General features: G+C 38.0%; 1 protein-coding gene across 2 annotated transcripts in view; it reads left to right on the top strand.

Annotated features, from left to right (window-relative positions):
- The window catches only part of PAK3 (p21 (RAC1) activated kinase 3), a 161269-nt gene that overhangs the window by 77521 nt on the left and 56823 nt on the right, over positions 1 to 26925 (top strand). For both annotated transcript variants that reach the window (XM_028522624.2, XM_028522625.2), the window contains one exon: positions 5877 to 5940. In XM_028522624.2, the coding sequence (XP_028378425.1) occupies positions 5877 to 5940 (64 nt within the window). The remainder of the gene's footprint in view (positions 1 to 5876; positions 5941 to 26925) is intronic.

Here is a 26925-nt window from a genome sequence, read left to right as displayed (position 1 = left end):
ACCTGTAATTGCCAACCTTACCTTGTACTTACAAGGGAGTAAGTACAAGGATGGGAGAACCTTCAAAGAAATGGGGGATTGCTTCTCATGAATCGGATTTAGACTGAGCTATAGTGCATAGTCTGCAAAGTCAGTCTTTCCTACTCCTGCTCCATTAGCACTGTCTCCCTTCCATTTTCTCACTATGTGATCTTTGACAAGTTATTTAGCCTCAGCCTCAGTCTCTTATCTGACCAATTGGGATACAAATCATAACTACATATTAATAGTCTGTCTATAGCTGGATTTTATGTAGTTGTATCAGTGGCTGAAAGGACAGGTATTGGAATCAAGCCCAGATTTAAATTACAAGCCGATTGCCACCAGCTGTCTCACTTTGGGCAAGTTATTTAACTTTTCTGGAGCTCTTTTTCCTCATCTAAAACATGAGGATAATAATAGTACTAAATTTATAGTACTATTAGCACTATAAATTAGATTATAGTATAGTATAATTATAGTATAGATTAATACTATAAATAAAATTAGATTATTAAACTAATACAATGAGGCAGGCTTTGAAATGAATCATAACTCAGTTTGAGTCATAAACCTAGACTAGCTATGTGTCCTTAGGCATGTCACTCAACTTTGAACTTCAGTTTCTTCATCTGGAAAATGGAGATAATAATAATACTGGTATAATAGGGATTTTGTAAGGACCAAATTAGGTGTGAAGTATATAAGATACCTAGCACAATAAATAGTAGTATATTATTATCATGCTACTTTTGAAAAATGGGAGCAAGCATATTTTTTGATATAGAAAATGGGGCATAAGGTCTTCCGTGGAACAGATTCTTTGAAACCAGGAATAATTTCAGATATATTACCCCTGTACAGAAGTCCTTGAAAACCTTGGAATCAAGGCCCTCACTGGATCTTGGAGAAGCAGTAGAGAAGCCTTGGTTGAGAGGTAATAGAAATGGGGAAGGGGTACAGGGAGGTAGAGGAATGGCTTATAGCCCATACAAGAGTGGACTCTCCACCATAAGCAGAGGTAAGGGTGGCTATTCCTTCAGTCTCAGGGATCCAATTACTGTGAGGTGAAAAGCCCAGAAAAAAAACCTCTCCAAGCTGTTTACCTTCCATGCAGACACTGATTGTAGAGGCTAGATCAAGGATCAATAATGGCTGAAATAGACTGGTAATGTTTCAGTTTTATATTGCACTTACAGATAGCCTGGATATGGCTTCTTCATTGTGGTGTGTCTGAATCTATTGGAAACATAAAGAAACCCCTAGATTTCAGTGAGAATTTTCAAAAGGCACTAATTGTCGGCAAAATTGTGCAACGCAGGAAATTTGTCCTTGGCCTTTGTCCTCTGGGCCCCACAATCACTACCTCCTCTTGTTCCTCCCTTCCCCTAGCATTCCTCACTCAATACTCACTCCAGTTTCTCTTCAGATAGAACTGAAATTAATTTAGAGCTTATTTTCCTTTTTCTCAAAAATCAAAACCTTCATTATACTAAAGAAATAATGTTTTAATAGTTAGAATTCATCTTAGTTTAAAATGGAAGAGAATATATTGATAGGCTTTTCTGTCACTGAAACCACATCATGAACCCTAGTTCCAAATACTAGTATTTAGTGATTTCTTAAATCCTTGTAGTTTAAAATGAATAGTTTGTTTCTTATTTAGGAAATTGCTCTAGTAGGAATGGTTCTGGTATTGCTACCAGATTTTTTCTCTTGATTTTGAGTTGCTGATTTTTGTCACTTCTCCCCCATTGAGTCACAATGATTTTTACCTTTATTAAAATATATAAAGTGAAGTATAATGGCTCTGATGGAAGAGGTCACTTTGAAAACTTGTTTTGTAATTTAGAATACTAAATAAGACTTCATGTGTACTTACCTAACATCAGTAGATGGCAGCAAACACTTTCCTGTGAAGGGTTATGGATGCGGGGATTCCATTTTATTTGAATAGCAGTTAAATTCAGAAACAGTATCTCATCAAAATGGTAGTCTTTTGGTAATCCTCGGTAAAGGGTTTATTTCTAGTTTATTTTACCATTCATACCATGGAAATAAAGGCTGAATAACTTAACTACCATGAAACCTCATTAACTGAACCCTGCCAATTGGAATTGGTTATAATTTAAAAAGTGGTTTGGGCTGAAGCTTATTTGCCTTTGTTCATTATATTTAAAAGAGTTTTCTCAGCAACTTAATAGTATAACTTTTTTAAAAGACTAGAAAAAAATACTTAATAGAACTATGGTTTCAAGGGACTTTAAAATCATTATTTCCTTTAAAAATAAAGAAGTAGTAGTCCAGGTTCTTACCCATTAATAGCTGTCTTGGATAAGGATAGTTCTCAGTGATGTAGAAATCTGTGAGACAATTTGAAAAAATTGAGAAGCAACTCAGAAACTGTTAAATTGGTGGCATTCTATAAATATAACTCAAGTAAAATACATTCTTCAGTGTCCTAAAATATGGGGCATTTACAAAAGGTACATATATACAATGGAATACAAAAGAAAATGCATAATTTTTATTTTAATTTAATTCAACAGACATTTATTGAATACCTAATATATACCATACACAGTGCTGTGAGAGGAGACACTGAAGATACAGAGATGAATAAGACATGGCTTCTGTACTTAAGACACAGTTTATAAGGGGATGGCAAATAAATAGATATAGATATGTGGTGTGTTACGGAAAGAGAGAGAGAGAGAATGCAGTAGTCCAGAGAAGGGATATTATTAACTTCATTCAAAAGAATCAGGGAAAGCTTCCAAGAACTGGCAAAAGTGAAACCAATTTGAACCATGAATAGGCACTTGCCAGGAAGACAACTTAAGAAGGATATTGCAAACAGAGAATAGCATATAAAGGAGGTATGAAGACATATATGTGGGAACTTTAACTTATTCAATGTCACTTGAATATAGAATTGATTGCTGGTGGATAAAGGGACTGGAGTTTTAGGAGAGGAAGCTAAATTATTAAGCAGGAGCTGATCATGAGCTACAATTGATTGGTTATGGTCAAAGCATAGGGTTCTATGGGGAAGTGGTGAGATGAGATGTGAGAATAAAACAAGAACCAGATTATGAAAAAACCTTACATTACATGCCAAGGAGTTTGGACTTGACCCTGTAGGTGTTGGGGAAGCATCAGTGACCCCTTGGCCAAAGAATCATATGATCAGGTCTACACTTAGAGCATCTTCACAGAGGTATGAAGCCTAGACTGAAGTGGGCAGAGGCTGGAAATAAGAAGTCCAGTTAGGAGGCTTTTGAAATAGCCCAGAAAAAAGAAAAAAGGAAAACCCAACTAGAATAGTAGTGGTGAGGAAGGCACAGATTCAAATAGCATCTAGAACATAAACAGATACAGGCCCAGGACCCAGTGAACAGTTGCATGTGATGAGTGAAGGTAAAGGATAAGTCAAAGATGCCTCACAGTTTTCTGACTCAGGCTACTGAATAGATGGATGGTAGTACAATTGTCTGAGATTGAAAGCTACAAGAGAAAAATAATTATAATAACTCATATTGTACAAGTGTTAATTTAACCTAACTGAAACATGGACTCCTATTATAAAAAGCAAGCACCCACCAAAAAAAAATAACAATCCATGAGTGAAACATTTAACTATTTTTCAAGATATACTGTCTACTGGTAGCTTTAAGTTAAGTTGTTCACTAGCTCAGAAAATGGACCATTGTCTAAATGAATGTGAGGCATTGTCTGAAGTGCAGTTTAGTACTTGAAACATATTTTTTGTTCTTAATTATTTAGCCAACAAATATTTGTTCAGTGGAAGCCACTATTCTAAGCACTGAAGTTATATGGAGGAAAATACACACTTGTTTCTCTCAAGAAGAAGCACATGAGTCTCATTAGAAGGATGAGAAAAGACTTCACAGAGAATGACTTGCAATTGTATTTAAGTGGTAAATAGGAATTCATGGGTTAAATAAGAAAGGGAAAGGGGGGACATCTGCAAAGACCTAAGCCTTGGATAGTAATAGTGTTACTAGGATATAAAGTTGGGGGGAGTGAGGAAAGAAGAATATGAAATTAGACTGGTCAGGTAGACGCTACATGATACCTGATAGTAAAGAGCTTTCTATGGCAGACTAAGGAATTTGAACTTGATCCTTTAGTAAAGAGGAGCTTTTGAAGAATGTAGAACAATGTATTGAAATCACTCCGAATTAGGTTGACCATACATTTCAGTTTATGCTGAACAGTCTCAGATTATGAATTTTATGTTACCCTATTTCAACAGCATTATGAGAGAGGAATTAGAAAATGCAGATAACAACCAGAACGATTGTTTGGAAAAGAGATGTTGAGGGTCTGAACAATGACAGTGGTCCTGGGCATGAAGAATAGGGGATGAATAAGAATGACGGTTATAACACAGAATCTACAGACCTTCTCTTGATTAGTTCATGTATGTAAATCCCATTTCACTAACTCTCTCTACTCTTCTTTGGGACAGGGGCCATGTTAGTAAAATATAACTCAAAGGTAATGAACCTGATATGTTTGCTTCGAAAAAGAAAGAAGGAATGGCCAGAGACATCCAAATAAATGACTATTCTCAAAGCAGTACCCTTGAGAAGCTGAACTCTTATACCCATTATGCTATGGCCAAGAGTTGTTCTACACCTGTTTGAGCACTGTAGTGAAGGGTCAAATGTCACTTCCTCTGGATTTATTCTGAGTGGTGGATTTGGTATTTTCAAATAATAAAACCAATATTTTTCCAGATTCAAACATGATAAATTAATGTTTTTGTGTGTGTGACTTATAAACTTATTCCATAAAGTTTGAAGCAATCTGTAGAAACAGAAAGATTAGTGGTTGCCTAGGAATCAATTGGAAGTCTGAGGGGAGATGAAAAGTGACTTAGAGCAGGTATAAGTTCTCTTTTTTGTATGATGAAAATGTTCTAATATTAGATCATGATAAAATTTAGTAAATTTGTACAACTCTAAAAATTTACTAAAGGCCATTGAATTGTACATTTTAAATGGGTGAACTTTATTCTATGGAAATCATACCTCAATTAAGTTTTTAAAGATGTTTGTAGTGCTAGTAGGGTCCTAGGTTCAGGGATGCACTTCTTTTAAAGCATGAGTCTCATTACTTTATGATTAGATTTTCTTCCCATGTCCATCCCCATCGCCCATAGCACAGTACTATGTCCATAGTAATTGCTTAATAGTTATTTGTCCAGCATAACTGTAGTGTAGTACTTGATTTCATTCCATTTCAGAGAAGATAGTGATTTTTTTTAAAAAAATATTTATTTATTTTTAGGGAGAGGGGAAAGGACAAAGAAAGAAAGGGAGAGAAGAATCAATGTGTGGTTATCTCTTCTGTGCCCACAACCAGGGACCTGACCCACAACCCAGGCATGTGCCCTGGCTGAGAATCAAACCAGATACCCTTTGCTTTGCCAGCAGGCACTCAATCTATTGAGCCACACCAGCCAGGGCGAAGATAATGATTTTATTAAATAGCATGTATAAGTTCTTATATGTTTTTATGTCCTAATCTACAGTATCATTTTATGGGTCCTTTTAATAAATGTCTAGTTATGAACAGTCCTTTCTGTTTCCAAACATAATCAATCTTGAATATAAACAGCATAGTTATTACCAGTACCTTAATTAATATATTACTATTTGATACTTTAGTAAAATGTATCATTATCCATATAAATTATAGACATTACATGGGAATGTCGTTCTAATATATTGTTATTGACTGTGGCATCTTAATTTTTAGTATTACATAAAAGATATCAATAAATTTTAACCTCTCTCTCTCTCCCTCTCCTCCCTGCCCTTACTCAGGAAGCATTGTGAGTGTTGGTGATCCAAAGAAAAAATATACAAGATTTGAAAAAATTGGTCAAGGGTAAGTGATTGTTATTTGAAATATTAAAACATAAATTCCAAAGATATACTGTGAAATTCAATAGCAGCTTGGATTTCTGGTATATTATGCCACTCATTTCCTGGGTTATATTCATGTTTGCATACTCAATGTTGGCCTTTCTGGTTGGCTTTTATTAATAATTAACCAAGGAACATATCCTTTTGGAATCTTCACTATTGTTGGGCTGACACTGAATTTTTTAGGGGCATTTTTTATCCAGTATATTTTGCTGATTCAAACAGAGTTCTCTAGAAAAGCAGTAAGGTTATTAAAAACTTGTAGTTTATATGAAAACTCCCTTTATCCCTGTCCCCCTACATCTGTATGAATATTGTGCTTAAGATCCTATTTCCTTGTCAAACTAGAAAGTGACAGAGTGAGGGTAGGGGAAGTTCTTATTGAATGATCCAGAGGTGGGCAGAATTAACTATCCAAGTAAGGAGGAAACCAATCAATAATTCCTAAAAAATAGAGAGCATCATTTTCATCTATTATGCTTGTTAAGAATAAAGATTCCCAGGCCCTGCTGTCAGAGACTTAATTTAGAAGTATGGAGTGGGGACCAGGAAAATGAACTTTGGAAAAGTTCTTCAGATAATCCTGACCATTACTTAGACATACAAACCACAGGGCTAGATCATTTACCAGAGCTAAAGATAGGATTTATCAGTTCTACAAGTCAGTTGTAATTAGATATGTTTCTCAGCCCTCAGTGTGAAAGTAAACAGAGAGGCTTGAGTAGGCAACAGTGTTTGAAACAGGAAAAAGTCTTGTTTAAAGAGAAATGAAGTGTTCTTAAGGGCTGTCGTAAATTGAAGAATGGGACAAGATATTTGGGTATACCAATTAACTGTATGCCAGGAACCAATTAGTATCTCAGAAGTCTCCTGGATGAAATAAGGAACTGAGAAAGAAAGGATATTCTAATGTGCCTGAAAAATTGTGCTAGCCCCTCAGCCAATAGTTTGTTTTTTGATAAGGGAATGTAGGATTTCTTCAAGTACTTCATTGCTGTTCCTGGAATTCTTAGATTCAAAAAATTATATATTGTATATAAACTTGACTATTTTTCATAATTTTTATATTTTATTTATTTCCCCCTAGCTTTTGAATTAAAGTTTCTTTTGAAATTGACAGGTTATCTTGGGGAATGTGGGAAACATTCATTACATTTTGGCTAGAGGGTAAGAGGGATATATCTTACCCCCTAACTTGTGGGGATTGTTATTTGTGGGAATCAAGGTAAGAAAACCCTGAGAGGGACGCATAAACTTAGGGAGATATGTATAGCCAAACTTCTTCCATTAAAAACCATAATGGTGTGGTATTTCTAGGAGGCTAAAATATATACCTGTTTGTGCTTTTGTTTCTTTCTTTGTCATTTGATATCACTGGTATTCTCACTTGTTCATAAAAAAAGTGTTTTGTGGTCTCTAGGGACCCCCTGTCACTTAAATAATCAGATAGTATGTCTGCCCATTTCTCTATAACAGTGCTGTCCAATAAAACTTTCTGTGATGATGGAGATGTAGTATATCTGTACCATCCTATATGGTAGACACTAGCGTGTGTGGCTGTAGAGCACTTAAAATGTCTAGTGCAAATGAGAAACTATTTATTTGAACAATTAATTTTTCAGCACACATATAGATGGGTATTGACAATGTAAGCTCTAGAGGAACTTAAAGTCTACATTGATAAATGTTTGACAGAGGGCTACATAGACTGCAATGAGAGTATCAAGACAAATCTACTAAGTTCAGCAGCAGAGCTGACTTCTATAGCCATTATTTCTCACCTGGAGTTTTCCTTCTTCACCTCTTTTGGACTGGTTTTTGTACTTAGACAAGGAAGCCATACCTTCTCATTTCCATATGCCAACCTCAAATGGCTTTTTTCATGCCCCAAGATAAACTTTACGAGGTACATTGTAAAAACACAATATTGTGTATTAAGAAGATTCAGAAAATAAAAGTTGGCTCTTAGATTTTATTTTAATCAGGTGGGTCTTAGGTGGAACTAACAATAGGAAAGTATACACAATCCACAAAGAAGTAGCATTCCAGATCTTTGCTGCCCAATACAATAACCATGTAGCTATTGAGCCCTTGATATGTGGTTGGTCCAGATTGAGATATGCCATGAGTATAAAATATGTACCTGATGTCAAAAAGTTAAAAATGAAAAAATGGTACAGAATATTAATACATTTTATATTAGTTTTATATTGAAATAATATTTTATATACATTGTTTAAAATATATTAAGATTGGACTTCCAGCCAAGACGGAGGCATAGGTAGACACACTGTGCCTCCTTGCACAACTAAGATAGGGACAACAATAATTTAGAAACAGAGTAACAAGCAGAACTGACATAAAATTGAACTGTATGGAAGTTGGACAACCAAGGAGTTAAAATAGACATGTTCATCCAGACCAGTAGGAGGGGCGGAGTCAGGCAGCCAGGCGCAGGTCTGGGCGCAGAGAGCAGAGAGTTTTGGGACTGGGAACATAAGGCATCTGGGGCGTGAAAGACTGTAGCAGGTGGACCCTGGGCATGCAAGTGGCAACAGGCAGACCCTGGCCAAGGGTGGCAACCAGCAGACCCAGTGAGGCGGCAATTGTGAAGAAAGGCACTGCGTGCAACCCAGGATCTCAGCACTGGGAATAGAGCCTTGGGGAACTGATTGAAAACACCTGTGGGTGTTGAGGTGAAGGAAAGACTCCCAGCCTCACAGGAGAGGTCACTGGAAAGTCCCATGGGGTGCACAAGCCCACCTACATGGGAATTGGCACCAGAGGGGCCCAGATTTCTCAGGGGAAGTGGCAGAAGGGACTGACGTCTGAAAGAGAGCGGAACAAGCGCCATTGTTCCCTCTTGGAACCCACCCCCACATATAGCTCACAACCCAGTGACTGGGTTACCCCCACCCCCAGTGAACACCTAAGGCTCCACCCCTCATATGTAACAGGCACAACCAGACCAAAGGGAGGGGGAAGATGGCTCAAAGAGAATTGAAAGTCCCAGAGCCAGTTTTTTTAAGCAACTGAGAGATAGCCAACCTATCAGATGCACAGTTCAAAGCACTGGTAATCAGGATGCTACTGAATTGGTTGATTTTGGTTGCAAATTAGATGAACAAATGAAGGCTACAATAAGTGAAATGAAAACTGCACACAAAACCAATAGTGATAGAATGAAAGCTGGGTCTCACATCAATGGAGTGGACCAGGAGGAAGAAGAGAACAACCAGAAAATAATGAAGAAATAAGAATTCAAAAAAATGAGGAGAGGCTTAGGAACCTCCAGGACATCTTGAAACATTCCAACATTCGAATTATAGGGGTACGAGAAGGAGAAGAGGAAGAACAACAAGTGGAAAACTCATTTGAACAAATAATAAAGGAGAACTTCCCCATTCTGGCAAAGGAAAGAGACTTCCAGGAAGTCCAGGAAGCTCAGAGAGTCCTAAAGAAGTTGGACCCAAGAAGGAACACACCAAGGCACATCATAATTACATTAGCCAAGGTAAAAATGAAAGAGAGAATCCTAAAAGCAGCAAGAGATAATGAGACAGTAACCTACAAAGGAGTTCCCATCAAACTGTCAGCTGATTTCTCAAAAGAGACCTTGCAGGCAAGAAGGGGCTGGAAAGAAGTATTCCAAGTCATGAAAGGCAAGGACCTACATCCAAGATTGTTCTATCCAGCTAAGCTTTCATTTAGAATGGAAAGGCAGATAAAGTGCTTCTCAGACAAGATCAGGTTAAAGGAGTTCATTATCACCAAGCCCTTATTATATGAAATGTTAAAGGGACTTATCTAAGAAAAAGAAGATAAAAAACATGTATAATAAAATGACAGCAAACTCACAGTTATTAACAACCACACCTAAAACAAAAACAAAAAGAAACTTAGCAAACAACTAGAACAGAAACAGAACCACATAAATGGAGATTACATGGAGTTTAGCAACAGGGGAGTGGGAGGAGGAGAGAGCGGGGAAAGGTACAGAGAATAAGTAGCATAGATGGTAGGTAGAAAATAGACAGGGGGAGGGCAAGAATAGTATTATTCTAGTTTTGCTAGTTTTTTGTTTTGTTTTGTTTTGTTGTTTAGATTCCTGTTAAAGGTGATATCATGTGGTATTTGTCTTTCACTGCCTGGCTTGTTTCACTTAGCATAATGCTTTCCAGCTCCATCCATGCTGTTGCAAAGGGTATGAGCTCCTTCTTTCTTTCTGCTGCATAGAATTCCATTGTGTAAATGTACCATAGTTTTTTGATCCATTCATTCACTGATGGGAAGCAACCTACTGATCTAGGTTGCTTCCAGCACTTAGCTATTGTAAATAGTGCTGCTATGAACATCGGGGCGCAAAGGTTCTTTTGTATTGGTGTTTTAGTGTTCTTAGGATAGAGTCCCAGCAATGGAATTGCTGGGTCAAAAGGCAGATCCATTTTTAGTTTTCTGAGGAAGTTCCAAACTGCTTTCCATAATGGTTGTACCAGTCTGCAGTCCCACCAACAGTGCACTAGGGACCCCCTTTCTCCGCATCCTCTCCAACACTTGTTGTTTGTTGCTTTGTTTATGATGGCCATTCTGACTGGTGTGAAGTGGTATCTCATTGTGGTTTTAATCTGCATCTCTCTGATGGCTAGCGATATTGAGCATCGCTTCATGTGTCTTTGGATTTTCTGTATGTCCTCCTTGGAGAAGTGTCTGTTCAAGTCCTTTGCCCATTTTTTAATTGGGTTACTTGTCTTCTTAGAGTGGAGTCGTGTAAGTTCTTTATATATTTTGGAGATTAAACCCTTGTCTTAGGTATCCTTGGAAAATATGTTTTCCCATACAGTTGGTTCTCTTTTTATTTTGATACTGTTTTCCTTAGCTGTGCAAAAGCTTTTAATTTTGATGAGGTCCCATTTGTTTATTCTTTCCTTTATGTCCCTTGCTCTAGGAGACAAGTCAGTAAAAAAGTTTCTGCGTGAAATATCTGAGATTTTCCTACCTACGTTCTCTTCTAGGACTTTAATGGTGTCACACTTTATATTTAAGTCTTCTATCCACCTTGAATCTATTTTTGTATAAGGTGTAAGTTGGTGCTCGAGTTTCTTTTTTTTGCACGTAGCTGTCCAGTTCTCCCAACACCATTTGTTGAAGAGGCTATTTTTATTCCATTTTATGTTGCTGCTTCCTTTGTCAAATATTAATTGACCGCAGAGGCTTGGGTTTATTTCTGGGCTCTCTGTTCTGTTCCATTGGTCCATGTGCCTGTTTTTATGCCAGTACCGGGCTCTTTTGATTACAGTGGCCTTGTAGTATAGTTTAGTGTCAGGTATTGTGATCCCTCCTACTTTACTCTTCTTTCTCAAAATTGCAGCAGCTATTCGGGGTTGTTTATGGTTCCATATAAATTGTTGAAGTGTTTGTTCTATGTCTGTGAAATATGCCATTGGTACTTTAATAGGAATTGCATTAAATGTGTAAATTGCTTTTGGTAGTATGGACATTTTGATGATATTAATTCTTCCAATCCATGAACATGGTATATGTTTCCATTTGTTTGTGTCTTCCTTGATTTCTCTCCTCAGTGTTATGTAGTTTTCTGAATACAGGTCTTTTCCTCTTTGGTTAGGTTTATTCCTAGAGATTTTATTTTTCTGTTTGCTATTTCAAATGGGATTTTTTCCTTGGTCTCTGCTTCTGCTGTTTCATTGTTGGTGTACAGAAATGCCTTTGATTTCTGGATATTGACTTTGTATCCCGCTGTTTTGCCAAATTCATTTATTAGGTCAAGCAGTTTTTTGGTAGAGTCTATAGGATTTTCTATGTACACTGTCATGTCATCTGCAAACAGTGACAGTTTTGCTTCCTCCTTTCCAATTTGGATGTCTTTTATTTCTTTTTCTTGTCTGATTGCTGTGGCTAAAACTTCCAGTACTATATTGAATAGAAGTGGTGAAAGTGGACAGCCTTGTCTTGTTCCTGTTCTTAGTGGAAAAGATTTTAATTTTTGCCCATTGAATATAATGTTGGCTGTAGGTTTCTCATATATGGCCTTTATTATGTTGAGAAATGCTCCCTTTATTCCCACTTTACTGAGTGTTTTTATCATAAATGGGTGCTGTACATTATCAAATGCTTTTTCTGTATGTATTGATATGATCATGTGGTTTTTTTCTTTGCTTTTGTTTATATGATGTATTACATTTACTGATTTGTGAATATTGTACCATCCTTGCATACCTGGAATGAATCCCACTTGGTCATGGTGTAGGATCTTATTAATGTACTATTGGATGTGTTTGCCAGTATCTTGTTGAGGATTTTAGCGTCAGTGTTCATTAGCGATATTGGCCTGTAGTTTTCTTTCTTTGTTGTGTCTTTATCTGGTTTTGGAATTAAGATGATGTTGGCCTCAGAAAAAGAATTTGGGAGTCTTCCATCTTTTTGGATTCTTTGAAATAGTCTGTGAAGAATAGGTGTTAGTTCTTCCTTATATGCTTTGTAGAATTCTCCTGTGAAACCATCTGGTCCAGGGCTTTTGTGTGTTGGGAGTTTTTTGTTTATTGCTTCAATTTCTTTTGCTCTTATTGGTTTGTTCAGGCTTTCTGCTTCCATTTTATTGAGTGTTGGAAGATTATATTTTTCTAGAAATTTGTCCATTTCATCTAGGTTTTCAAATTTCTTGGCATACAGTTCTTTGTAGTAATTTCTTACAATCCTTTGTATTTCTGTGGTACCTGTTGTAATCTCTCGTCTTTCATTTCTGATTGTGTTTATTTGAGTCTTCTCTCTATTTTTTTTCTTGATGAGTCTGCTTAAAGGCTTGTCGATTTTGTTTATCTTTTCAAAGAACCAGCTCTTGGATTCATTGATCTTTAGAATTGTGCTTTTAGTCTCTATGTCATTTAATTCTGCTCTGATCTTGGTTATTTCCTTCCTTCTGCTTGCTCTGGGCTGTCTTTGTTTTTGTTCCTCGAGTTCTTGTAGACGTAGGGTTAGGTTGTTTGTTTGAAATGTTTCTAACTTTTTTTAGGTAGGCCTATATCACTATGAACTTCCCTCTCAGGACTGCCTTGGCTGTGTCCCATACGTTTTTGGTTGTTGTGAGTTCGTTTTCATTTGTTTCCAGAAACCTTTTGATTACTTCCCTAATATCATTCTTGACCCATTCCTTGATTAATAGCATGCTATTTAATCTCCATGATTTTGAGTGTTTTGGGTTTCTTTCCTTGGGGTTGGTTTCTAGCTTCAGTCCCTTGTGATCCGAGAAATTGCTTGGTATGATTTCAATTTTTTTGAAATTGTTGAGACTCGTTTTGTGTCCTATCATGTGGTCACTCTTTGAAAATGTTCTATGTACATTTGAAAAAATGTGTATTTAGCTTCTTTGGGATGGAGGGTTCTGTATATATCAGTAAAGCCCATTTCATCCAGGGTATTGTTCAATGCTGCAATATCTTTGTTGATGTTTTGTTTGGACGATCTGTCCATTTTTGATAGTGGGGTATTAAAATCCCCCAGAATAGTTGTGTTGCTGTCCATATCTTTCTTGAAGTCCTCTAAGATTTTCTTTATGTATTTGGGTGCTCCTATGTTGGGTGCACATATATTTACAATATTTATGTCTTCTTGGTGAATTCTTCCCTTGAGTATTATGAAGTGACCTTCTGGGTCTCTCTCTATGGTCCTTCTTTAGAAGTCTATTTTGTCAGATATGAGTATTGCTACCCCGGCTTTCTTTTCCTGTCCATTTGCTTGGAAAATTTTTTTCCATCCCTTCACTTTCAACCTGTGCAGATCTTTTATCCTGAGGTGGGTGTCTTGTAGATAGCATATGTGTGGGTCATGTTTTCTTATCCAATCAGCTATTCTATGTCTTTTGATTGGAGCATTTAATTCATTTACATTTAAGGTTATTATTGATAGGTACTTATTCATTGCCTTTTATGTATGTGTGATCCTCTCTCACTCTCTCTTTTCCTTCCTTTCCTTAAAGCAGGCCCTTTAGCATCTCTTGCAGAGCTGGTTTAGGGGAGGTGTATTCTTTTAGACTTCTTTTGTCTGAGAAGCTTCTTATTTGGCCTTCTATCTTGATTGAGAGCCTTGCTGGGTAAAGTAGTCATGGTTGCAGGCCTCTGGTTCTCATTACTTGGACTATTTCTTGCCATTCTCTTCTGGCTTGGAGTGTTTCTATTGAGAAGTCAGCTGTTAGCCTTATTGGGGCTCCCTTGTATGTTACTTACTGTTTTTCCCTTGCTGCCTTTAAGATTCTCTCTTTGTCTTCATATTTTGCCATTTTAACTATGATGTGTCTTGAGGTGGGCCTCTTTGGGTTCCCCTTGATTGGGACTCTCTGTGTTTCCTGGATTTCTGTGACTTTTTCTCTCATCGAATTAGGGAAGTTTTCCATCATTACTTTTTCAAATAGGTTTTCTATCCCTTGTTCTTCTTCTTCTCTTTCTGGTATCCCTATTATATGGATATTATTACGTTTCATATTGTCTTGCATTTCTCTTAATCCCTCTTCATTTTTTTTGAGGCTCTTTTTCTTTTCTTGCTCTTTCTGGGTGTTTTCTTCTACTTTGTCCTTTAGCTCGCTGATCCAATCTTCTGCTTCATCGATCCTGCTTTTCATTCCTTCTACTGTGTTCTTCAGTTCAGAAATTGTATTCTTCATATCCTCTTGGCCCTTGTTGAGAGTTTCTATTTCCTTTTTTATGCTGATGTCGTTTTCATTGAGTTCATTGTAGCTTCCCTGTAGTTTCTGGTAGCTCATTCTGAGCTCATTGAGCTTCCTGACAATCACTGCTTTGAACTCAATATCTGATAGTTGAATTGCCTCTATTTCATTTAGCATTCTTTCTGAGGCTTCCTCCTTTCCTTTCATTTGGGGATTATTTCTTTGTCTTCCCATTGTTTGTGAGACTCTTCTTGTTCACCTCAGCTTCTTATATTGATCTGTTCTGGCTCCCTGGGTTTATGTTGTGAACTTCTTTAGTAGAATTGCAGTGAGTTTCAGTGGTGCTGTTTCCTTGATCTCCCAAGCTCACTGGTCTTCAGCTGTCGTTTAAGTTGACTTTGTGTTTGCCTTTGGGTTTTGGTTTTTGTTGAGTCCTTCTTTGGTGGTTCCTTCCCACCACCTGGTTCAATGAGGGTCACTCTGTCCACCACCTTCTGTATTTTGTTGTGCTGGTGAGGGCAGGTTGTGTTGAAGCTGGTTCTTCTGTGTGTACACGGTTTAAAGAAATCTTGTTCAGTTGTTTGTATTGGGTACTGTCTCTACTGTTTAGTTGTATTTCCAGGTAGGTCCTGGATTGAGGTTTATGTGGTTACTACTCCCTCCTTCACCTTCTTCTGTCGTTATCTGTTAGTGGTTTGTTTGTTGTTGGGTTTCCTCTTCCAGTGGGTATGCTGGTGTTCACCTCCTCCACCTATTCTTTTTTGTCATCAGTTGGAGGGGGAAGGCAAAATGGTTTAAGACAGAAACAGAGAATTCTATGCTATTTACAGTAGTAGCAAGTAGGGAAGATATAGGAGATCCTTTGACTATGTATAGTGTTAACCGTGATCTTCCACTTAGTTAGCTGATTTTTAGAAAGGATGGAAAGAAGATAAGACTCTAGTTGGGGGAGGAAGGATTGTGAGTTGGATCTATAAAGCAGGGAGGTTGTGGGGGGTCAGATTCTGTGGTAAGGTGAGAGTAAAGGATAGTAAATAGGCGTAGTGTGTGAGAGAATAGAGTTAACCACTACAGTAATAGAGTTCAGGAAACTTTGAAATGGGCTAAGATCTGGGGGGGGGGGGTGTGAGGTAATTACAATTGCATGGAACAGCAGTTATTTACAATAATATTATGGCAACATTCATATGACAGAGTCTATGAGATCTAGGTAACAAGAATAGGGAGTATAGAACCTCAAGTAGTGTGCTAATGGGACACAGGTGAGTTAAAGGACAGTAGATTAGTAATACAGTATAGAAAGAGATATCAGGGGAAAGCTGTCAGGTCATACAATATATCCAGCCTAGCAAAGCAGACTACACAAAAAGAAGAGGGATATAAAAATACTATTTAAAAAAGATGTAGGAACACTGGAATAATAATAATAATAATACAAATATGCAATAACTTGCAGGTTCTCTGTAATAGCAGAGTGACATTTATCTCACTGTCCCAGCTGTTGTGATGCCCCTTCTTTGGGTTCAACTTTGGTCTTTTCACAGATCCAGGATTTTGTCTCACTTGTAGGTATTTAGGAAAAAAATTTAGAAAGTAAAAAATAGAAAAGGCAGACGAAGGAAGGAAGAAGAGATAACATTGGAGGACAGGAAGGAAGAAGGAATAAAACAAGAAATCAGGTAAGAGAGAAAAAAGAAATCAAAAGAAAATAAAAACAATAAAAATTAAAAAATTCAAAATTGTTTAAAAAATAGAATCAAATTAAAAAGTCTCTTGATTTCAAAGTGGCCAAACCGTTTTTTCTGCTCTTGCTGGTTGAGGCAGGCTGAAGGATGATTTGTTTGGCTTTTCTTCCTTGGCCAGTGGAGTTTGCACTGGCTCCTCAGCTTTGGGCCCTGGGTGTGGGAATCAGGTCTTTCCCCAGGGTTACTGCTCTGGGCTGGTGTGCGGGGATGCTCTCCCTGCAGGCGCACCCGTGTGCCAGTGCACCTGTGCGCCCGTGCACATGCACCCATCTGCCGGTGTGCAGGTGTGCCGGTGGTCCGGTACACCCGTGCCAGCATGCCCACAGCTGGGTAGCAGGGAGGCTGGAGCCACTGATCACTTTAGGAGAATTCCCCAAACAGTGTCTGTGTCTATTCACTCCTTCCTCTTGAGAAATTCCTCCCGTCCAAGCCTGCCACTCCCCACAGTGGCCTGACTTCTCCCACCATGGCCTGGCTTCTCCCACCGCCAAATGCTCCAGCCAGACCGGTGACCCTGGGGGTCCAGGTCCGCTGCGTGACTCAGCCCCTCCGGTGTCCACCGCCTCCAAAGGCGCTCACAGCCCCCGTGTGTTTGCCAGCACCTGGATTCCTCCCAGAGCCGCTCAGACCTTTCTCAGCTGGGGAGGGAGCAGTTGACCTGGCTCTCTCCCAAGGACCCTATGGTAAACCCAGCAGGGGCCCCGGGCCTGGGGCTGCAGCCCCGGGACCACACGCTTGTCCTGGGACCCTACCTTGTTGCAGCACTCCCCTTAGGATCCATTCTTTGTTCTTTCGGTTCTGCCACAATCCTTGGTCCTCTGTTTTCAAAAATGCTGAAATATGTTGGTTGCTTGCCTTTCTACTCCATAGATCGGTCAGGATTTTCTCCCCTGAGCAGAGGAAAGGCGAACCTGCTCCTTCCTACTCCGACGCCATCTTAGAACCCCCGTACCATTGTTTTTTGATCCACTTATTTACTGATGGGCACTTGGGTTGCTTCCAGCACTTGGCTATTATAAATTGTGTTGTTATGAACGTTGGAGTGCATAGTTTCTTTTGAATAGGTATTTCAGAGTTCTTAGGGTATAATCCCAGCAGTAGAATTGATGGATTGAAAGGCAGTTCCATTTTTAGTTTTCTGAGGAAACTCCATATTGTTTTCCCTAGTGGCTGCACCAGTCTGCATTCCCACCAGCAGTGCAGTAGGGTCCCCTTTTCTCCACATCCTCTCCAATACTTGTTTATTGATTGATTTATGATGGCCATTCTGACTGGTATGAAGTGGTATCTCATTGTGATTTTACTTTGCATCTCTTTGATGGCTAGTGATTCTGAGCATTTTTTTTCATGTCTTTGGGCCCTTTGTATGTCCTCCTTGGAGAAATGTCTCAAGTCCTTTGTCCATTTTTTAATTGGGTCATTTGTCTTCTTGGAGCGGAATTGTGTGAGTTCTTTATATATTTTGGAGATGAAATCCTTGTCCAAGGTATCATTGGCAAATATATTTTCCTGTACAGTTGGTTCCCTTTTCATTTTCCTGATATTTTCTTTAGCCATGCAAAAGGTTTTTAATTTCATGTAGTCCCATTCATTTACTCTTTCCTTTATATACCTTGCTCTAGAGGAAATAGTGGTGAAACTATTGGTGCATGGGATATATGAAATTTTCCTGCCTGTGTTCTCTTCTAGGGCTTCTATGGTATCACAACTTTTATTTAAGTCTATTATTTCTCATGAGTTCATTTTTGTGAATGGTATAAGTTGGTGGTCTACTTTCATTTTTTTTTTTTTTTTGCATGTAGTTGTCCACATCTCCAAATGTCATTTGTTGAAGGGGTTATTTTTACTCCATTTTATCCTTCTCCCCTCTTTGTCAAATATTGATTAACCTTGTAGACATGGGTTTATTTCTAGGCTCTCAGTTCTGTTCTGTTGATCTATGTGTCTGCTCTTATTGCACTCAGACTGTTTTGATTACATTGGCCTTGTAATCAAAAATCACTAGATTACAGTGGTAGTCTAGTTTGATATAAGGTATTGTAATCCCTCCTACTTTGTTCGTCTTTCTCAAAATTGCTGAGGCTATTCCAGTCATTTATGGTTCCTTATAAATTTTTGAAATATTTGTTGTATACCTGTGAAATGTGGTCATTGGTATTTTAATAAGGATTGCATTGAATCTATAAATTGCTCTGAGTTTATGGACATTTTAATGATGTTGATTCTTCCAATCCATGAATATGGTATATATTTCTGTTTATTTCTGTCTTCCTTAATTTTTTCTTTGGTGTTCTGTAGTTTTCTGAGTACAGGTCTTCTACTTCTTTGGATAAGTTGATTCCTAGGTACTTTATTTTTCTTGTTGCCATAGTAAAGGGATTTTTCTTAATTTCCATTTCTGATATTTCATTCTTGGTGTACAAAAATGCCTTTGATTTCTGAATATTGACCTTGTATCCCACTGCTTTTCCAAATTCACTTATTAGGTTGAGTAGTTTTTTGGTAGTCTATAGGTTTTTGTGTGCATACTATCATGTCATCTACAAACAATGACACTTTTACACCCTTCTTTCCAATTTGAACGACTTTTATTACTATTTCTTTTTTAAATCATTTTATTGTTATTCAATTAAAGTTGTCTGCATTTCCTCCCACCACTCCCCCAACCCAGTCAAACCCACCTCCCTCCCTTGCTTCCACCCTCCCACTTGGCTTTGTCCATGTGTCCTTTACAGTAGTTCCTGAAAACCCTTCCCCCCATTGTCCTCTCCCCTCTCCCCTCTTGTGATTGTTAGATTGTTTTTAATTTCAATGTCTCTGGTTATATTTTGTTTGCTTTTTTTCTTTTGTTGATTATGTTCCAGTTAAAGGTGAGATCATGGTATTTGTTCCTCACCATCTGGCTTATTTCACTTACAATACTTCTCTAAAGTTCCATCCATGCTGTCACAAAGGGTAGGAGCTCCTTCTTTCTCTCTGTTGCATAATATTTCATTGTGGAAATGTACCATAGTTTTTTTATCCAATCATTTACTGATGGGCGCTTAGGTTGCTTCCAGCACTTGGCTATTATAAATTATGCTGCTATGAACATTGGGGTACATAGGTTCTTTTGCACTGGTGTTTCAGAGTTCATAGGATATAATCCCAACAGTGGAATTTCTGAGTCAAAAGGCAGTTCCATTATTAGTTTTCTGAGGAAATTCCATACTGTTTCCCCAGTGGCTGCACCAGCCTACATTTCCACCAACAGTGCAGTAGGGTTTCCTTTCCTCGACATCCTCTCCAACACTTGTTTATTGATTGGTTTATGATGGCCATTCAGACTGATATGAAGTGGTATCTCACAGTGGTTTGAATTTGCATCTCTCTGATATCGAGTTTTGCTGAGCATCTTTTCATGTGTCTCTGGGCCCTCTGTATGTCCTCCTTGGAGAAGTATCTATTCAAGACTTTTGTCTACTTTTTAATTGGGCTTTTTGTCTTCCTGGAGTGGAGTTGTGTGAGTTCCTTGTGTATTTTGGAGATCAAACCCCTGTCCAAGGTATTATTGGCAAATATGTTTTCATTTTAATGTTGTTTTCTTTAGCCATGCAGAAGCTTTTTAATTTGATGAGGTCCTATTTGTTTATTCTTTCCTTTATGTCCCTTGCTTTAGGGGACATATCAGTGAAGATATTGTTGCACTGAATGTCTGAGATTTTCCTGCCAATGTTTTACTCTAGGACTTTTATGGTCTCATGACTTATACTTAAGTCTTTTATTCACCATTAATTTATTTTGTGTAAGGTGTAAGTGGGTGATTGGGTTTCATTTTTTTGCGTGTAACTGTGCAGATCTCCCAACACCATTTGTTGAAGGGCCTATTTTTACTCCATTTTATGCTTCTTCCCCCTTTGTCAAATATTAATTGACCATAGAGACATGTGTTTATATCTAGGCTCACTGTTTTGTTCCATTGTTCAATGTGACTGTTCTTATGCCAGTACCAGGATATTTGGTGTACAGTGGCCATGTAATACAGTTTGATATTGGGTATTGTGATCCTTCCTACTTTCTTCCTTCTTTCTCAAAATTTCTGCAGCTATTGGGGGTCATTTGTGGTTCTATATAAATTTCTAAAATGTTTGTTCTATTCCTGTGAAATATGACATTGGTCCTTTCATTGAGATTGTGTTGAATCTATAAATTGCTTTGGGTAGTATGGCCATTTTGATGATATTAATTCTTCCAATCCATCAACATGGTACATGCTTCCATTTGTTTGTGTCTTCCTCAATTTCTTTCTTCAGTATTGTATAGTTTTCTGAGTACAGGTCTTTTACTTCCTTGGTTAGTTTTATTCCTAGGTACATTATTTTTCTTATTGCTGTACCAAATGTGATTTTTTTTCTTGATTTCTGTTTCTGATATTTCATTGTTGGTGTACAAAAATGCCTTTGATTTCTGAATATTGACTTTGTATCCTGCTGTTTTGCCAAATTCACTTATTAGATTGAGTAGGTTTTTGGTGGAGTCTACAGAATTTTCTATGTATACTATCATGTCATCTGCAAGCAATGACAGTTTTGTGTCCTCCTTTCCAATTTGGATGCCTTTCATATTTTTTTTTGTCTGATTGCTGTGGCTAGGACTTCCAATACTGTGTTGAATAGGAGTGGTGAAACCAGGCATCCTTGTCTTGTTCCTGGTTGTAGTAGCAAAGCTCTAAATTTTTGCCCATTGAGTATGATGTTGGCTGTAGGTCTCTCCTATGTGGCTTTTATTATATCAAAGAATGCTCCCTCTATTCCCACTTTGCTAAGTGTTTTTTTATCATAAATGAGTGCTGTACCTTATGAAATGCTTTTCCTGAATCTATTGATACGATCATGTAATTTTTGTCTTTCATTTTTTATGTGGTTTATTACATTTATTGATTTGTGAATATTGTACCATCCTTGCATCCCTGGGTAAATCCCATTTGATCATGGTGTATGATCTTTTTAATGTATTGCTAGATGCAGTTTGCCAATATTTTGTTGAGGATTTTAGCATCTATGTTCATCAGCGATATTGGCCTGAAGTTGTACTTCTTTGTTCTGTCTTTATCTGGTTTTGGGATTAGGATGATGCTGGCTTCATAAAAAGAGTTTGAAAGTCTTCCATCTTCTTGTATTTTTTGGAATGATCTGTGAGGGATAAGGGTTAGCTGTTCCTTAAGTGCTTTTTAAAATTCTCCTGTGAAACTGTGTAATACAGGGCTTTTGTGTGTTGGAAACTTTTTTATTACTGCTTTAATTTCGACACCTATTATTGGTCTGTTCAGACTTTCTCCTTCTTCATTGAGTTTTAGAAGATTATATTTTTCTAGAAATTTGTCCATTTCACCTAGGTTTTCAAATTTCTCAGCACATAGTCATTCATAGTAATTTCTTACACTCCTTTGTATTTCTGTGGTATCAGTTGTAATCTCTCTTTCATTTCTGATTGTGTTTATTTGGGTCCTCTATTTTTCTTGATAAGCCTGCTTAAAGGCTTGTTGAATTTGTTTATCTTTTCAAAGAACTGGCTCATGTATTCGTTGATCCTTAGAACTGTGCTTTTAGTTTCTATGCCATCTAATTCTGCTCAGATCTTGGTTATTTCTTTCTTTCTACTTGCTCTGGGCTGTCTTTTTATTTTTGTTCCTCCAATTCTTGTAGGTATAGGATTTGGTTGTTTATTTGAAATATTTCTATCTTTTATAAGTAGGCCTGTATCACTATGAACTTCCCTTTCAGGACTGACTTGACTGTGTTTCATAAGGTTTGGATTGTTGTGAGTTCATGTTGGTTTGTTTCCAGAAACCTTTTGATTTCATTCTTTACCCATTGATTGTTTAATAGCAGGGTATTCAATCTCCATGAATTTGAGTGTTTTGTGTTTTTTTTTCCTTGAGGTTGGTTTCTAGTTTCAGACCTTTGTGATTAGAGAAAATGCTTGAAATGACTTCAATTTTCTTGAATTTGTTGAGGCTTGTTTTCTATCCTATCATGTGGTCTATCTTTGAAAATATTCCACATGCATTTGAAATCAATGGGTATTTTGCTTCTTTGGGATGAAAGGCTCTATATATATCACTTAAGTCCATTTTATCTAGGGCATTGTTCAATGCCCAATATCTTCATTGATATTTTGTTTGGAAGATCTGTCCATTTTTTACAGTGGGGTGTTAAAATCCCCTACTATCATTGTGTTGCTATCCATATCTTTCTTGAAGTTTACTAAGATTTTCTTTATGCATTTGGGTGCTCCTATGTTGGGTGCATATATATTTACAATGTTTATGTCTTCTTGATGAATTCCTCCATTAAGTATTATGAAGTGACCCTCTGGGTCTCTTTTCATGACTCTTTTTTTGAAGTTTATTTTGTCTGAGTATTTTTATCCTGGCTTTTATTTTCCTGTCCATTTGCTTGGAATATTTGTTTGCAGCCCTTCACTTAGTATGTGAAGGTCTTTTTTCTTGAGGTGGGTCTTTTGTAGTGAGCATTTGTGTGAGTCATGATTTTTTATCCATTTCACTATTGTATGTCTTTTGATTGGAACATTTAAGCCATTTACATTAAAGTTATTGATAGGTACTTATTCATTGCCATTTTTTCTTACCTGTATTCCTCTTGCTCTCACTGTTTTTCTTCCTGTTCTTAAAGCATCTCTTGCAGAGCTGGTTTGGAGGAGGTATGTTGTTTGAGACTTCTTTTGTCTGGGAAACTCCTTATTTTGCCTTCCATTTTAATTGAGATCCTTGCTGGATAAAGTAGTCTTGGTTGCAGGACTCTGGTTTTCATTACTTGGAATATTTCTTGCCCTTCCCTTCTGGCTTGGAGCATTTCCATTGAGAAATTAGCTGCTAGTCTTATCAGGGCTCCCTTGTATGTTATATCCTGTTTCTCTCTTGCCGCCTTTAAGATTCTCTCTTTATGTTGGAATTTGCCATTTTAATTATGATGTGTCTTGAAGTGGGCCTCTTTGGGTTCCTCTTGATTGGGATTCTGTATTCCCTGGATTTGTGTGACTTTTTCTCTCATCAAATTAGGGAAGTTTTCCATTATTGCTTTTTCAAACAGGTTTTCTATCCCCTGCTCTTCTTCTTCTCCTTCTGGTGTCCCAGTTATATGAATATTATTACATTTCATGTTGTCCTGCATTTCCTTGAACCCCTCTTCATTCGTTCTGAGCCTCTTTTCCTGTTCTTGCTCTTTCTGGGTGTTGTTTTTTTTGTGTGTGTGTACCTTGTCCTTCAGCTCGCTGATTCAATCCACTGCTTCACTTAGCCTGCTTTTGATTCCTTCTACTGTGTTCTTCAGTTCAGCAATTTTATTCTTCATTTCCTCTTTGCCTGTGTTGATCATTTTTATTTCCTTTTTCATGTTGTAGTAGTTTGCAGTAAGTTCATTGTAGTTTCCCTGTAGTTTTTGGTAATTCTCTGTGAGCTCATTGAACTTCTTTATAACCATTGCTTTGAACTCAGTATCTGATACTTGACTTGCCTCTGTTTCATTTAGCGTTCTTTCTGAGGCTTCCTCCTTTTCTTTCATTTGGGGATTGTTTCTTTGTCTTCCCATTGTTTGTGAGACTCTTCTTGTTAGCCTCTGCTTCTTAAATTGATCTATTCTGACTCCCTGGGTTTATGGTGTAAACTTCTGTGGTAGAAGACTTGTGAGATTCAGTGGTGCAGTCTCCTTGATCTTCTGAGCTCATTGGTCTTGTGCTGTCATTTTCGTTGGCTCTCTCTATGTGTTTGTGTTTTGATTGTTGTTGGGTTGTTCTTTGGTTATTCCTTCCCTCCAGCTGGTTAACTGAGGGTCACTCTGTCCACCACATCTTGTATTCTGTTGTGCAGGTGTGGACAGGTTATGTTGAAGCTGGTTGTTCCATGTGTTCAAGGTTTTGAGGATTCTCTCTTGCTCTTGTTCAGTTATTTGTTCTGAGTAATTTCTCCACCATTTAGTTATATTTCCAGATAGGTCCTGGGTTGAGTTAGTGTAGCTTCCACTCCCTCCTTCACCTTCTTCTGTTGTTATCTTTTGGTGGTTCCTTTGTTAGTGAGTTTCCTCTTCCAGTAGGTATCCTGGTGTTCACAGCTCCTCTCTACTCTTTTTTTTTTTTTTTTAAGATCAGTTCAAGGGGGAAGGTAAAATGGTTTAAGACACTGGGAGTGTATTCTATGGTATTTCAAGTAGCTACCAATAGAGAAGAGATAGTAGATCCTTTGGATATGTATAGTGTTAACCATGATATTTCACTTATCTAGTCACTTTTTAGTAATTGTGTAAAAAAGATAAGACTTTTTAGGAGGAGGAAGGATTGTGAATTGGATCTAGAAAGCAGTGAGCTTGTGGGAGGTCAGATTATTAGGTAAAGTGAGAGTAAAGGATAGAAAATAGCTGTGGTGTGTGGGATAATAGAGTTAACCACAACAGTAATAAAGTTCCAGAAACAGTGAAGTAAGCTAAGATCCAGGAGGGCTGCTGGGTAGTATTTACAATTATATGGAACAGCAATTATATATAATGGTAATGGAGCAACAATCATGTGACAGGGTCTATATGATGTGAATAACAAGAGTAGGATGTACAGGACCTAAAATAATGTGCTATTGGGACACAAGTGAAGTGAAAGACAGAAAATTAAAATTACACTATGAAAGTGAGAACAAGGGAAACCAGTCAAACAATATAATTAACAAACCAAGCAAAGAAGACTAAACAGAAAGAAAAGAAATAAAAAAATACTAATAAAAGGTATAAGAATAATGAAAAATTAATAATACAAATATACAATAACTTGCAGGTTCTCTGGAGTAGCAAAGTGAAATTTGTCTCATTGTTTCAATTGTTGGGATGACTCCTCTTTGGGTCTAATTCTGGTCCTTTCACAGCTCCATATTCTATTGTCTCACTTGTTTGAATTTAAGAAAAAAAATAAAAAATAATAATTAAAAGGAAGGAAAAGGAATAAAAAAGAAAGGAAGAATGAATAAAAAAGGAAAGAAGGAATTTAAGGAAGAAAGAAAAAAAAAAAAAAAAACGGGCCTCCTTGTGGCTGTAAACCAGCCAAGTTAGTTCCACTGATTTTCCAGGCTGCAGCAGGCTAAGGGGGGACTGGTTTTTTTCCTCTCCCTTCCTGAGCCCACTCTTCACAGTTTCCCATCCTCCAGCATAGTTCCTCAGTTCTCTGCAGGCTCCTCAGTGCCCTTCTGCACCCAGCCTACTATTCACTCCATCAGTTGCACTGTCCTTAAGATGCACCAATTAGGGGCAACTCACATACCACCTTCTTGCTCTTTGCTGTCCTAGATGCCAGGGACTCTCAGAGTCTCTTTAGGGTAGTTCAGCTTCCTCATTGAGTTAAGTCTTCCTGGAGATTGCTGACTCCCTGAGCCCTGCAGGTCTCCTCTGACGGGGCATCTCTGCCTTCATCTTAGAGAGCCAGTCAGCCCTGCAGGGCAGGGGTGCCTCTGTGGCTGCTGTGGTGGATGTGGTCACAGGCCTTCCCTGCTGCTGCACAGGCACTGGGGTTGGGTGCAAGGTACCTCTGAGCAGTGGGGTCAGGTGCACTCCATCCCAGGGGCTGTGGGCATGAGCACGCAGCCTCTGCTGCTGGCCTGGGATGGGCAGCCCCTGGGCCGAGGGTTCAGGTGCACACCATCCTGGGGCTACGGGTGTGAGTGCGAGGCCTCCACTGCTGCAGGAGGACAGCTACTGTGGCCATCCACAGTCTCCGTGGGTGCATACCACCCCTCTGTGTTTGCCACTTCATCCTTATTCACCCCCCTGTAACTTCAAGCATCCAGGTCCCTCCTGGTGCTGCTCAAACCTTGTTTGGCAGGGGAATGAGGCACTGACCTGCTCTCTCCCAAGAATCCTGTGGCAGACCCAGAGGGCACCAGGCCTGGACTGCAGCCACCCTGGTCCCCGCACTGATCCCAGGGACTTTATTGTCCTGAAGCACTCTCATTACAGTCTGATTTTTCAATGTCCTCTACAATTTTTGGTCTCCAATCTTCATATATGCTGGGGCACCTTTGGCTGTTCACTGTGTTCCTCAGAAAATCAGCTAAGTGTTTCACCCATGCTCAGGGGGAAGTGGACTCTGCTCCCACCTTTCTCATCACTATCATCCCTTTTTTATCTTTTATTTTAAAAATATCTTCATAAACTCATAGGCTTTTATATTTTTAATTTGTTTCATTCAATCGCATTCATTACTGTTTTTGGTGGTCCAACTGTCCTATCTTTGGTTAATGTGATCCCTTTTCACAGTATTAATTTAGAATATGACCTATAAAAACTTGTCTGTGTTAATCTAACACTTGTGGTTATTAGATAATACCTTCAGAAATAATTTATATACATCTTTTTATTCCAATTCTTACAGGTACTCTCTATGAGCATCCAAAACTAACATTGATTGAGAATATTTCAAATTAATGTGTCTTTCCCAAACAGTACTTTATAGATAAAAAAATAAATGAATATGGAGAATTACCAAATTATACGAG

This window comes from Phyllostomus discolor, chromosome X (genome assembly GCF_004126475.2).
Source record: "Phyllostomus discolor isolate MPI-MPIP mPhyDis1 chromosome X, mPhyDis1.pri.v3, whole genome shotgun sequence".
Classification (NCBI taxonomy): domain Eukaryota; kingdom Metazoa; phylum Chordata; class Mammalia; order Chiroptera; family Phyllostomidae; genus Phyllostomus; species Phyllostomus discolor.
The sequence above is the reverse complement of the archived record's forward strand: the minus strand, read 5'-3'. Positions and strand labels throughout refer to the sequence as shown.